Genomic DNA, 13,855 nt, shown 5'->3' on the forward strand with positions numbered 1-13,855 from the left:
TCTATAAATGTCACCAAAGTTTCCGAGCCTCTCTCTGAGTGACTGTTCGCCCAGTCAGTTCTGTTATGTGCTGAGAACATTATATCATTGGGTCACTCAGGGTCAGGGGTCACTCTTAGAGAGATCTATGACAGACAACTGAATAAATGTTCATTGAGACATGACTTCAAATCTGTCTGTCTATTTGTTTATCTGCCTTTCTGTCTTGTCTGTCATTCTGTTTATCTATCAGTCTATCTCTCTCCCCTCCCTTCTCCTCTCTCACACTCTCTCCTCTCTCTCCCCACGCAGGCTCGGTGTCTGTCTGGCTGTTGCTCTGGCTGGCAGTCTGCTCCCCTAGCCCTGCCTATTCCTGCCCCAGGCTGTGTGTCTGTTACCCCTCTCCGATGACGGTCAGCTGCCAGTCTCAGAACTTCTCGGCGGTGCCGGCCGGCATTCCCTACGACAGCCAGAGAGTGTTCCTCCAAAACAACCGCATCACAGAGCTGCGGGCGCAGTCCTTCGGATTCCAGACACAGGTACCATCTTGCCCTGTTCACACTTCACATTTATTTGTAACCCCCTTTTCTCCCTCAATTTATAAATTGTTTTTAAGACTATGTCTGCCTCACCACTGCTGCTGCTGCTGCTGCGATCTCCCCCGCAGTGACTCCTTCTCGGCTGGGAGAGGCTGGAGATAGACAAACGCACTCAAGCTTTTGTCCTCCGAAACAACAACGTGCAAGCCCACACAATAATCTAAATGTAATTCAATTCCAGTACTTATTTTGTTCATATATGTAGTCTTTTACAGAGTTTTTTAAACATACATATATAATTACAGGAAGGTAGGATGTCGGAGACAAATTGAAAATGTAAGGGGGGGGGGTCCCTCTTTTAAGTGACACTATTTAACTGTCCCTTGAGTGCAGGTCTCTTAATCGAGGTTTGACTGTAACTCGAAATTGAGCTTGAAAATGATCTTCCTCTCTCTCCCCCACCTCTCTCTCTCCCTCTCATCAGGTCCTGTGGCTCTACTCCAACAACATCAGCTCCATCAAACCCGATTCCTTCAGCGACATGCGCGATCTGGAGGAGCTGGACCTGGGGGATAACCCCTCCCTGCGCACCCTCCACCCTGACTCCTTCCGGGGGCTGGACAAGCTGCAGAGCCTGCACATATACCGCTGCCAGCTGGGGACCCTGCCCGGAAACATCTTCAAAAAACTCTACAGCCTGCAGTTCCTTTACCAGCATGACAACCTGCTGCAACACATCCAGGTGAGAGAGAGAGAGAGAGTTAGACCTCCTATCTAATACAGTGCACCTCCAACCCTGCTCCTGGAGCCCCCCCCCCCCCACCCCCCCATCCTATCTAATACAGTGTGTCTCCAACCCTGCTCCTGGAGCCCCCCCCATCCCCCCCATCCTATCTAATACAGTTTGTCTCCAACCCTGCTCCTGGAAAGCCCCCCATCCTATCTAATACAGTGTGTCTCCAACCCTGCTCCTGGAGCCCCCCCATCCTATCTAATATAGTGTGTCTCCAACCCTGCTCCTGGAGAGCCCCCTCTATCCTATCTAATACAGTGTGTCTCAATCCTGCTCCTGGAGAGCCCCCTCTATCCTATCTAATACAGTGTGTCTCAATCCTGCTCCCGGAGAGCCCCCTCTATCCTATCTAATACAGTCTGTCTCAACCCTGCTCCTGGGGGGGGAGGGGTGACAGGAGGCAGATACATACAGGAGAGCTATAACACAAATAATTTTAATTTCATAATTTAACATACAACTTTTTGGTAGTACTGAATTTTCATGTGCCAAATATCAATCTCTGTCCCTCCCCTTCCCCCTCCCTCTCTCTCCCCCTCTCAGGACAATCTCTTCTCAGACCTGGTGAATCTCACTCACCTCTTCCTCCACGGCAACCGAATCCGAGTCCTGTCTGAAAATGTCTTCAGAGGGCTGGTCAACCTGGACAGGCTCCTCCTCCACGAGAACCGAGTGCGACAGGTCAACCGCAAAGCCTTCAGGGACCTGGGTCACCTCACCACCCTCTTCCTCTTCAACAACGCCCTAACAGACCTCCCTGCTTCGACCCTCTCCGATCTCTCATCCCTGCAGTTCCTCAGACTCAACGGAAACCCCTGGAGCTGCTCCTGCCAGGCCCGCCCTCTCTGGGAATGGTTCCGTCAGGTCCGGATCTCCAGCTCCGAGCTCCTCTGCGCCGGTCCCGAGGAGAGGAAAGGTCTAGATTTGAGGTTCTTGAGAGAAATCGATTTCGCTCCCTGCCCCATGATGCCTTACTATCCGAGAGCCCGCGTCACTTACACCTTCAGCACCAGAACGAGATGGTGGTTCCCCAAATCGGGCAAGGCAAGCGGGGGGAATTCGGACAAATCTAAAGGCTTGGATGGAAAGAAAGGACAACAGCAAGACAACAGTTATATCAGTCCAGATAAAAGTCAAACCAAAAGTTACGAAGCTGAGTCCACATTGACGAAAGTTAAAGAGCAAGACTACTGGGAGAAATATGAAAACGAAGACTCCACTATTCGTTGTTACAAGTTGGATTGTTTGAAAGAAGCAAATGGGAAATCCAGAGGCGTTTGTCCAGAAGCGTCCCTCTTTCTCCTCTCTCTCTCCCTCACTCTCACCCTCTCCCTCTCTCTCACCCTTCACTTTCTTTTTCCTGAAACCATGTGAAGAGCATTTGTGAATTTCCCCTTAAAGTCTATATTGAAAAGATATTACGATTCAATTACTGCTCTGCAGTGTTGAGTTTCCTATAGACCAGCTCTGCTCTGAAACTGCTGTGCGATAACACCGTGTAACAATTTTTTATTTATTTTTGGTTCCTGGGTAGTAAGTGTTATTTCCTAATTGCTTATGCCTCAAAAGTATAGAAAATGGCTATTATTCCCCACAAACTTTGCTTTTGTGACCAGGACAGTGATATTTTGAAATTTACCTATTTTCCAGAACATTCCAGATAGATTCAGTGCTGAGTAAACTTGGAGTAACTTCTAGAACTTTCCAGTAATATAAATAGTAGTATAAATACAAGGGCCTTAAGCCCACCAGTTCAGTTTATTTCCAGCTGCCTAAGTGGATACATATCTGCATTTTTCTGAGATGGCATCAAGAGGCTGCAATGATGGCATTCCTGATGGGTCTCCAAGGCGGTTTTACCAAGTTTCCCTGCTATCTTTGCCTTTGGGACAGCAGGGACACCAAGGAGCACTACCACAGGCGGGACTGGCCACAGCGGACCGAATTCTCTGTGGGAAGGAACAACGTCAAGTGGGAGCCACTGGTGGACCCCCGGAAGGTGCTGATGGCACCACTGCACATCAAATTGGGCCTTATGAAACAATTTGTCAGAGCTCTAGATAAGGAGTCGGCAGCCTTCAGGTACCTTCAAGACGTCTTCCCTAAGCTGTCTGAGGCAAAGGTCAAAGCCGGTGTCTTCGTCGGACCACAGATAAAGAAGATCCTGGAGTGCAATGAATTCCCCAAGAAGCTCACTAGTAAGGAGAAAGCGGCTTGGAACAGCTTTGTCGCAGTGGTTCGGGGCTTCCTGGGCAATCACAAGGCCGAAAACTATGTGGAGCTGGTTGAGACTCTGGTGAAGAACTACGGCACAATGGGCTGTAGGATGTCCCTCAAAGTCCATATCCTTGAGGCTCATCTTGATAAATTCAAGGAGAACATGGGAGTGTACTCGGAGGAGCAAGGCGAGCGCTTCCACCAGGATATACTGGACTTTGAACGCCGCTACCAAGGACAGTATAACGAGAACATGATGGGAGACTACATTTGGGGGCTGATTCGTGAAAGTGATTTACAGTATAATCGTAAATCTCGAAAAACTACTCATTTCTAAATCTTTTGTAGTCATTTTTGTATTACTTTAGTATTAATACATGTTAATTTGGATTCATATGTTGTTTTTTTCTGACTTTATGTGAACGAAAAGACACAAATTCGCCCGTTCTCATTGGAAATAGGTAAATTTCAAAATATCACTGTCCTGGTCACAAAAGCAAAGTTTGTGGGGAATAATAGCCATTTTCTATACTTCTGAGGCATAAGCAATTAGGAAATAACACTTACTACCCAGGAACAAAAATTGTGTTACATAGTGTAATGAGTCTTATTAAAACTGCTGTGCGATAATGAGTCCTATTGAAACTGCTGTGCAATAGGGAGTCTCATTGAAAATTCTGTGTGATAGGGAGTCTTATTGAAACTGCTGTGCCATAGGGAGTCTCATTGAAACTGCTGTGTGATAGGGAGTCTTACTGAAACTGCTGTGTGATAGGGAGTCTTATTGAAACTGCTGTGCAATAGGGAGTCTTATTGAAACTGCTGTGCGATAGGGAGTCTTATTGAAACTGCTGTGCGATAGGGAGTCTCATTGAAACTGCTGTGCAATAGGGAGTCTCATTGAAACTGTTGTGTGATAGGGAGTCTTATTGAAACTGCTGTGCAATAGGGAGTCTTATTGAAACTGCTGTGCAATAGGGAGTCTCATTGAAACTGCTGTGTGATAGGGAGTCTCATTGAAACTGCTGTGCAATAGGGAGTCTCATTGAAACTGCTGTGTGATAGGGAGTCATTGAAACTGCTGTGAAATAGGATAAGTCTCATTGAAACTGCTGTGCAATAGGGAGTCTTATTTAAACTGCTGTGCGATAATGAGACTTATTAAAACTGCTGTGTGATAGGGAGTCTCATTGAAACTGCTGTGTGATTGGAGTCTTATTGAAACTGCTGTGCGATAGGGAGTCTCATTGAAACTGCTGTGTGACAGGGAGTCTTACTGAAACTGCTGTGCAATAGGGAGTCTCATTGAAACTGCTGTGTGATAGGGAGTCTTACTGAAACTGCTGTGCGATAGGGAGTCTCATTGAAACTGCTGTGTGATAGGGAGTCTTATTGAAACTGCTGTGCGATAGGGAGTCTCATTGAAACTGCTGTGTGATAGGGAGTCTTACTGAAACTGCTGTGTGATAGGGAGTCTCATTGAAACTGCTGTGCAATAGGGAGTCTGATTGAAACTTCTGTGAAATAGGATGAGTCTCATTGAAACTACTGTGCAATAGGGAGTCTTATTGAAACTGCTGTGCAATAGGGAGTCTTATTGAAACTGCTGTGCAATAGGGAGTCTCATTGAAACTGCTGTGCAATATTGAGTCTCATTGAAACTGCTGTGAAATAGGATGAGTCTCATTGAAACTGCTGTGCAATAGGGAGTCTTATTTAAACTGCTGTGCAATAGGGAGTCTCATTGAAACTGCTGTGCAATAGGGAGTCTCATTGAAACTGCTGTGCGATAGGAAGTCTTATTGAAACTGCAGTGTGACAGGGAGTCTTATTGATACTGCTGTGCAATAGGGAGTCTTACTGAAACTGCTGTGCGATAGGCAGTCTTATTGAAACTGCTGTGCGATAGGGAGTCTCATTGAAACTGCTGTGCAATAGAGAGTCTTATTGAAACTGCTGTGCAATAGGGAGTCTTATTGAAACTGCTGTGCGATAGGGAGTCTCATTGAAACTGCTGTGCAATAGGGAGTCTTATTGAAACTGCTGTGTGATAGGGAGTCTTATTGAAACTGCTGTGTGATAGGGAGTCTCATTGAAAGTGTTTGAGAGAGACCCAGGGAAAGCACTGTTTTAAAAGGAACTAATCTAAAAAGTTATATAAAAAATGAAATTGTGTCTTTCCTATAGACTTGCTCTGTACAGCTCTGCAGTGTTGATCTCTCTTTCCTTTTAACCTGTTCTGTGCAGCTCTGCAGTGTTGTTTTCTATAGACCTGCTCTGTGCAGCTCTGCAGTGTTGAGTTTCCTATAGACCTGCTCTGTGCAGCTCTGCAGTGTTGGTTCCTATAGAACAGCTGTGTGCAGCTCTGCAGTGTTGAGTTTCCTATAGACCTGCTCTGTGCAGCTCTGCCGTCTTGAGTTTCCTATAGACCTACTCTGTGCAGCTCTGCAGTGTTGAGTTTCCAATAGACCTGCTCTGTGCAGCTCTGCAGTATTGAGTTTCCTATAGACCTGCTCTGTGCAGCTCTGCAGTGTTATTTTCTATAGACCTGCTCTGTGCAGCTCTGCAGTGTTGAGTTTAATATAGACCTGCTCTGTGCAGCTCTGCAGTGTTGAGTTTCCTATAGACCTGCTATGTGCAGCTCTGCAGTGTTGAGTTTCCTATAGACCTGCTCTGTGCAGCTCTGCAGTGTTGGTTCCTATAGACCAGCTGTGTGCAGCTCTGCAGTGTTGAGTTTCCTATAGACCTGCTTTGTGCAGCTCTGCAGTGTTATTTTCTATAGACCTGCTCTGTGCAGCTCTGCAGTGTTGAGTTTCCTATAGACCTGCTCTGTGCAGCTCTGCAGTGTTATTTTCTATAGACCTGCTCTGTGCAGCTCTGCAGTGTTGAATTTAATATAGACCTGCTCTGTGCAGCTTTGCAGTGTTGAGTTTCCTATAGACCTGCTCTGTGTAGCTCTGCAGTGTTGAGTTTCCTATAGACCTGCTCTGTGCAGCTCTGCAGTGTTGGTTCCTATAGACCAGCTGTGTGCAGCTCTGCAGTGTTGAGTTTCCTATAGACCTGCTCTGTGCAGCTCTGCAGTGTTATTTTCTATAGACCTGCTCTGTGCAGCTCTGCAGTGTTGAGTTTCCTATAGACCTGCTCTGTGCAGCTCTGCAGTGATGAGTTTCCTATAGACCTGCTCTGTGCAGCTCTGCAGTGTTGAGTTTCCTATAGACCTGCTCTGTGCAGCTCTGTTCATAATGAATTACAAATTACACTTCTTTTAAAGTCTTTTGCCATTTCTTTCCCAGTTTTATGTCTCTCTCTCTCTTTGACTTTCTTAATTGCTACGAAAATCCCTACAAAATATTCTGCAACTGTTTTAAGATGTTTAAAGATGATATATATATATATATATATATATATATATATATATATATATATATATATGTATATCTAATATACAAAATGTGTTTCAGATGTTACAATTTGAAACTGTTTTCTTTTTAGTTTGGAATTGCGTGTATTTTATTTAATTTAAGTGCAAAATGACTATTTTTTTTTTTTTTTGAAGGGACTGGTCCATTTAGGTGCAGTCAAAGAGAGGGGTGAGGGAGTTTGGACTAGTAATAATATTGTAATAATAATAATAATAATAATAATAATAATAATAATATGCACAATAGCCTTAGACCAATCACCCCCTATACTAACTATAATGGACTGTTCCGTGTTACTTTGTACTTTTTTTTTAAAAGGTGTTGAATTGACTGAATTTGTGTAATTTTAGGAATTTGTTTATAAAGTTGTGTATTGATTTTTTCATTTATGTATTTATTTGTTTATTTCGTTCATTCATTTTCATAAGTGTTATTTCTCAGGAATTTAAGATTTACAACATTTTATGGATTTTAAAAACAGCACTGTACTGTACTGGAGATATGAGAGCCAGCTAATTCAATACAGTCCAGTCTAATCTAACAGCACGGTACTGTACTGGGGATCTGAGAGCCAGCTAATTCAATACAGTCCAGTCTAGTCTAACAGCACTGTACTGTACTGGGGATCTGAGAGCCAGCTAATTCAATACAGTCCAGTCTAATCTAACAGCACGGTACTGTACTGGGGATCTGAGAGCCAGCTAATTCAATACAGTCCAGTCTAGTCTAACAGCACTGTACTGTACTGGGGATCTGAGAGCCAGCTAATTCAATACAGTCCAGTCTAATCTAACAGCACGGTACTGTACTGTACTGGACATTTTGGTAGGGAATGTGTTCACATGCGACAATTGACAAGCTCTTACCAAGATGGCAGCCCAACAACAAACAGAAAAAAAACCTAAAAAATATTTTAACTATTGTCATTCTTTTAACAAAAAAAAAACATTCTGTGTTGTATTGTGTTGTATTTTTATGTATTTTTGTAAAAAAAAAACATGTTGAATAAATGCTTTATTTTAAAAAAAAAACCTAAAAAAACACCTTTTGTGTTTCCTCTTTTCAAGCAAAATCCAATGGGACTTTATTTGATTTCATGCGAAACACACATACATCAAATATATTTCTGTCAATAAAAACATAATTCTTAAAGGTTATTAAATTAGTTTTATCTTTTCTTAATGAATGTCTTTTAAATTTGTAAAATTATAACCCATTAAAATAGAACAAATCGACAGAAATTAATGCATTTGTCGCTCGTTACCCTTTTTCATTTTTTTATTATTATAAAGTCCAGCCACTGTAAAATATCAGAAATTATCGCGATCGCTAAAACCCGCCCATCACTGATGCATCATGGGAACAAAGAACAGTCATTTGAATTTGAATACGAATATATTCAATATTTGACCAAAAAAGAGGGGATATGGCAGGAAGACAAGTAAGAGAATAATCTTTTTTTATTGTATTTTCTTAATTAAACAGGAAATAGGAAACTTTTTTTTTCTCAGCGTCTTTTCTGTGTTTTCAACGTGTTGTGTTGTCAGGATACCGTACACACTTAACTCGCTCAGTCAAAAATAGATTTTTTGAAGCTTAACTATTTATTTTTTTGTTGTAATATTTTAAAAAAATCTCCCAATTTGGAATATCCAATTGTTTTTTTATGGCGCTGCTGCAACTTCCCGTATCGACTCGGGAGAACGAAGACTCATCATGCGCATCCTCTGAAACAAACGCCGTCAGCCACCCTCCTCTTGTCACACTGCAACAGCAAAGACAACCGCACCTGGCTGTAGCGGTGTTGGAGGAAACGCATTTCTGCCCACAACTCGCAGGCGACCGGTCGCCACAGGAGTTGCTGGAGCTTGTTGAGACAATGATTACCAAGCTGACCTAAGCCCTCCCAACCCGGGTGGCACTCTGCCAATTGTACGCCGCCCACTCGGCGTTCCTGTCGGCGATGGCATTGTTCCACAGTCGGCGATGGCATAGTCTGGATTGGAACCAGCGATCTCCAGGCTATAATTCAGATGAAGCGCCTCAGCTGGATGCGCCACTCTCCCCCCTCATCAATTCATCAATTCAGTAATTCAGTAGGCTACATTTGACCCGTTCAGTTAATCAGTGCAGTGTATTTCACTAGTTTTCTGTTAGGTTCTCATCTGTTTTCTTTCTCAGTATTAGCCGTGATTTCCTGGAAAATGTGACAGTGGCGACCTGCAAGTTTGGTCCATCCATAATTAAATACTCTACTGCAGTTACTGCTTGCTCTTAAATATAACTCTATTAATGTATTGCAGCTGCTCTTATTTAAACTGCCTTTACATTGATTTCCACATTCCATTTTGCACTCGTTATTCGTCCGATTTGATCTCCATTCTGCTTCCAAGCTGATGGCTGGGAAGCCTATTGTTTCTGTTAGGATTAAATAGCTACGTATTTTGAAATAAAGATGTATTCATTATTATGAACGTTAACAGAAAGTATATTGTATTTACTTTTCCCACGTGTGCTTGCCTTGTACAAATCTGACAGTGTTTCAACAAAGGCATTTGACTTGGGTTCGTTAGCCTATACTGCCATCTACAGCATTACTGCGGGAGCCGTTTACTTCTTTTGGATATTTTCACAACTAACCGTGCGAGCATGTAGTCGTGGCCGAGTGGTTAAGGCGATGGACTTGAAATCCATTGGGGTTTCCCCGCACAGGTTCGAATCCTGCCGACTACGTAAGCTTTGTTTTTAATTGATTGTATGTGTTCATTGTTAATACATGTTTAAAGCTCAGGAAGTCTGAAATATTACTGGTTGTACTTCATATCGCTTCGGTTCATTTTGTTAAAGATTGTTCATTTTGGCACCATTACAAATGCTGTGGTTTCTTTAAAGAAGAAAAGCCATGCCCGTACGGGGATCGAACCCGCGACCTTGGCGTTATTAGCACCACGCTCTAACCAACTGAGCTAACCGGCCACACACACAAAACTTGATACTAGAACCCGAGGAAAATAAGTCCTGCGGACATTATGATTGTTCTACCAAGATGTTCTCATGTTAAACTGAACAATAACACATTCAAAGTATTGGAAAGGCATAATTAGAGGCCTCGTCATAATGAGGCAGTTTAACAGTGTGAAGGATGTGGTGAGGTGCAGGCTTGCGGTGACTTTCTCTCATTTAACGACCTTGTGATTTGAATACTAACAAGAAAAACAAATCAAATTACCAAGCATTCGGTGGACGTTTTAAGAAATAAATAAACAAACAGATTTGTCAGAAGTGGGATTCGAACCCACGCCTCCAGAGAGACTGCGACCTGAACGCAGCGCCTTAGACCGCTCGGCCATCCTGACTTACACTGACGACTTTGCACAACACTGCAGTACACTGCTGAACCTCCAATGTCTGACGCTACAGTAAATCACCTGGTGTGTGTGTGAACTTATTCTTTATCTGTTTATATTAAGGAGGGCGACCTGTTTCGTCGCATTCTATATGGGATCACAAGGACACTCCTCTTACAGACAGAAAATATACGGCAAACAGAGCGATCGCTTCACGGTTAGAAACAAATCAGAACAGTCTGTTAGCAAATTAACTTCATGAAAAAAACACACAGGCATTACATAAATGTTACAGATATGTTTCGTAGACACAAAAGTTGTAACATAATTGAGTACATTTGTAAACTCTCCGCCAGTAACAGACATTATCTCACATTATCTCTAGTTTCAAACGCATTATCACAGGCGGCACAATTACGACATGGAAAAAATCCAGTATATTTGTCCAGTACACCTAGATCTCTCGAACATTAAAATGAGTCAGCCCTTAAAAAATCATTACATAATCACATCACCAAAACATACATTTTACAAAAATAAATCTGTCATTGAATTAATTTTCCAGTTTTTCATTGCATTGTTTCTTCCCAAGTTCTTAATATCCATCCATATATAATCTTTCACTCTACCAAAAACAATTTTACAAAAATCAATTTCTGTTGCTTGATTTTTTGTTTTATTATACAGATTCATGTTTCTCAACAACCACAAAGCTTCTTTGGCACTGTTGATGATCAGCCATGCCTTCTTCCAATTATCTGTTTTTAAACCCCCTCTTGGCCCATACATAATCACATTACATGTCAATTCATTTGTTTTGATAAATTTTTTCAGAAGCACTTTTAACCTCCCCCAACATCCTTTAGCAAACTTACAGTTACAAAAGACATGTTCAACCGACTCAGTTTCTTTACAATCAGATCTGACACATGTATCTGTCATTGCCATTTGTCTTTTGTACATAAGCTGCCGACAAGGTAAGCGTGCATGTACAGATAGCCAAGCTATATCCTTCTGAGTATTAGATAAGCCAGGATATCCTACATTTCTCCACACAACTGTTGACACGTGTGCACATTGAAAATTAACTTTGATTATCATTTGCCAGTTTCTTTTTCTGCAAATCTCTAGGTTTCCACTTTGCTTTTGGCCAATCCATCAGATCATATTCTAAAATAAACCGTGAAGCCTTCTTCTATACAAAAGGCATCATCCAACTGTAGGGCACTGTCAAATTTATATAAATTAATCCCATCTTTCTTACAAAATGTCCAAAAAAATACCTGGCAAAGAAACTGCATTTCTTATTCATCTGAAGAATTGTGTTAATTAGAAAACAGACAAAATTTGCATACAAATAAAAAATGACATTAGGAAAACCTTTCCCTCCATTTTTCTTTTCCAACATTACAGTTTCCCTTTTCACCTTTTCCATTCTCCCCCCCCAAAAGAAAATAAACAGCTCCCTATTAATCGATTTGCAAGATGCTCTGTCCGGAGGAAAAACCTTTGCTACATATAAGAGCATTGACATAAACACCACTTTAATTATTAAAATTTTACCTTCCATTGACAACTTTCTGGGATTCCAGAAAGTGATTTTCTTTCTCACTTTACTCATCACCTCCACCCAATTCCTTACCCCACTCACATTTTTATCAAAAATCATGCCTAAAACTTTAATGTAATCATTCTTCAATTTTAACATTTTCTTAATTTCATCTCTCTCCTCCCACTCCCCCATACAAAAAGCCTCACTTTTCTCCATATTAATTTTCGAACCAGAAGCTTTCCCATATAAAACCATAATTTTCAAAGCTTCCTGAATAGAGTAGAAGTCTTTACACATCAATGTCACATCATCCATGTATGCTAAGGCTTTAACCTCCTGATGATCAGAGCCAGGAATTACCACCCCCTCAATCTGTGTATTATTTCTAATTCGCAAAAGTGCAGGTTCTAAACAATAAATATATAACAGGGGTGACAAAGGACACCCCTGTCTCACCCCTGACTTCACCTCAAAACCAGCAGACATAAATCCATTAACCATCACTTTACTACTGATGCCTCTGTACAGCATCTTCACCCATCTAACAAATCTTTGATCCAAACCCATGTACTCCAAAACTTTAAACATAAAACAATGATCAACCCGATCATAGGCCTTTTCTTGGTCAAGATTAATTAAACATAAAGGCGAATCTCTCTCCTTTGCATAGATACATGCATCTCTAATCAATACTAAATTCTCAGCAATAGCTCTTCCTGGAACACCACATACTTGGTCAGGAACAATTAATTTTGCCGTTATATTTTGAAACCTAAACATTATTATCTTGGACAAGATCTTATAGTCACAATTGAGGAGACTAATAGGCCTCCAGTTTTTCAGCTCCTCTTTTTCCCCTTTATTTTTAAATAGGAGAGTTATCAGCCCTTCCCTCATAGAATCGCTCATTAGTCCACTGCTCAAACATTCATTGAAAACTTCTAATAAATCTTCTTTAATCACTTCCCAAAAGGTGCAATAAAATTCTATGGGCAACCCATCTGATCCAGGAGTCTTACCTGTTTTAAAAGAAAAGCATGCTTCTTTAATCTCATCCAAATTTATATCCCTCAACAAATCATTATTCTCTTATAATGTTACCTTGGTTTCCAGACTTTTAAGAAACAAATCTTGTATTACAGGATCTGTTTCTCTCTTTTCATAAAGAGATTTATAAAACTCCTCTGCAATTTTTAACATTTCATCTTTCCCTTTCAGAACTCCCCCATTCTCAGTTCTCAAGCCTTGTAGGCAACTCTTCTTCCTAAACATTACTTTAAAGAAAAAACTACTACAAGTCTCGTTTTCTTCCATGTACTTGACTCTAGCCCTAAACATAACCTTTTTTTCCATTTCTAAAAACATCTTGTACAGTTTCTCCTTAATATCTCTTATTTCCTCCTGGAAATCAAACCCCTGACTCTGCAACCCAAACAAGTTTTGTAATCTTTTTTGTAATTTAACATATTTATTTTTCCTTTCCTCTGCCCTCCTCCTTCCTAGTGATATAAAATAGCCTTTTGTCCTACTCTTGATCATTTCCCACCATTCACACACCGAATCAAAACACACTTTCAACTCTTTCCACTCTGTATACCTTTTTTTAAAAGCCTGAACCAAATCCTGATTCTGTAATAATGCACAATTAAATTTCCAAGAACCTCTTCCATATTCAAAATTGTTAACCAGTTCAACAGATACCACCAAACTCTTGTGGTCTGAAAAAAAACAGTTTCCAATTCAAAATTTTTCACATTTAAAAACTGTGAAACGAAACAAAAATCTATTCTAGAAAAGGAGGTCTGTGCATTATTGAACCATGTAAAACCAGGGTCTAATGGGCAAAAGCATTTTGCTGCATCCTTCAAGTGAGCATCTTTCACTATTATTTTTAACAATTTTCCTGATTCATCTAAATTCTGCTTCCTTTTATCAGCAGGTAACAATCCACAATTAAAATCTCCCGCCACTATTAGAGTTTTGTTGCTCACTAAAAGCAATCTTAA

General features: G+C 41.1%; 1 protein-coding gene and 3 non-coding genes across 4 annotated transcripts; 2 read left to right on the forward strand and 2 right to left on the reverse strand.

The window, feature by feature from the left end:
• Window positions 1-299: 299 nt before the first annotated feature.
• On the forward strand, window positions 300-2,782 carry LOC131728761 (reticulon-4 receptor-like 2; the record flags this gene model as incomplete). Its single annotated transcript, XM_059019766.1, has 3 exons — window positions 300-518; window positions 1,003-1,260; window positions 1,855-2,782. Coding segments are annotated over 3 exons (1,308 nt in total), but the record flags the coding sequence as incomplete, so codon positions are not given.
• A 6,819-nt stretch (window positions 2,783-9,601) lies between these two features.
• trnas-uga (transfer RNA serine (anticodon UGA)) lies at window positions 9,602-9,683 on the forward strand. Its single transcript has one exon. It is a non-coding gene; the product is annotated as a tRNA-Ser (tRNA).
• Window positions 9,684-9,852: 169 nt separating this feature from the next.
• trnai-aau (transfer RNA isoleucine (anticodon AAU)) lies at window positions 9,853-9,926 on the reverse strand. The gene has a single exon. It is a non-coding gene; the product is annotated as a tRNA-Ile (tRNA).
• A 298-nt stretch (window positions 9,927-10,224) lies between these two features.
• trnal-cag (transfer RNA leucine (anticodon CAG)) lies at window positions 10,225-10,306 on the reverse strand. Its single transcript has one exon. It is a non-coding gene; the product is annotated as a tRNA-Leu (tRNA).
• Between the last annotated feature and the right edge of the window lie 3,549 nt (window positions 10,307-13,855).

Source organism: Acipenser ruthenus, unplaced genomic scaffold (genome assembly GCF_902713425.1).
Source record: "Acipenser ruthenus unplaced genomic scaffold, fAciRut3.2 maternal haplotype, whole genome shotgun sequence".
Taxonomy (NCBI): domain Eukaryota; kingdom Metazoa; phylum Chordata; class Actinopteri; order Acipenseriformes; family Acipenseridae; genus Acipenser; species Acipenser ruthenus.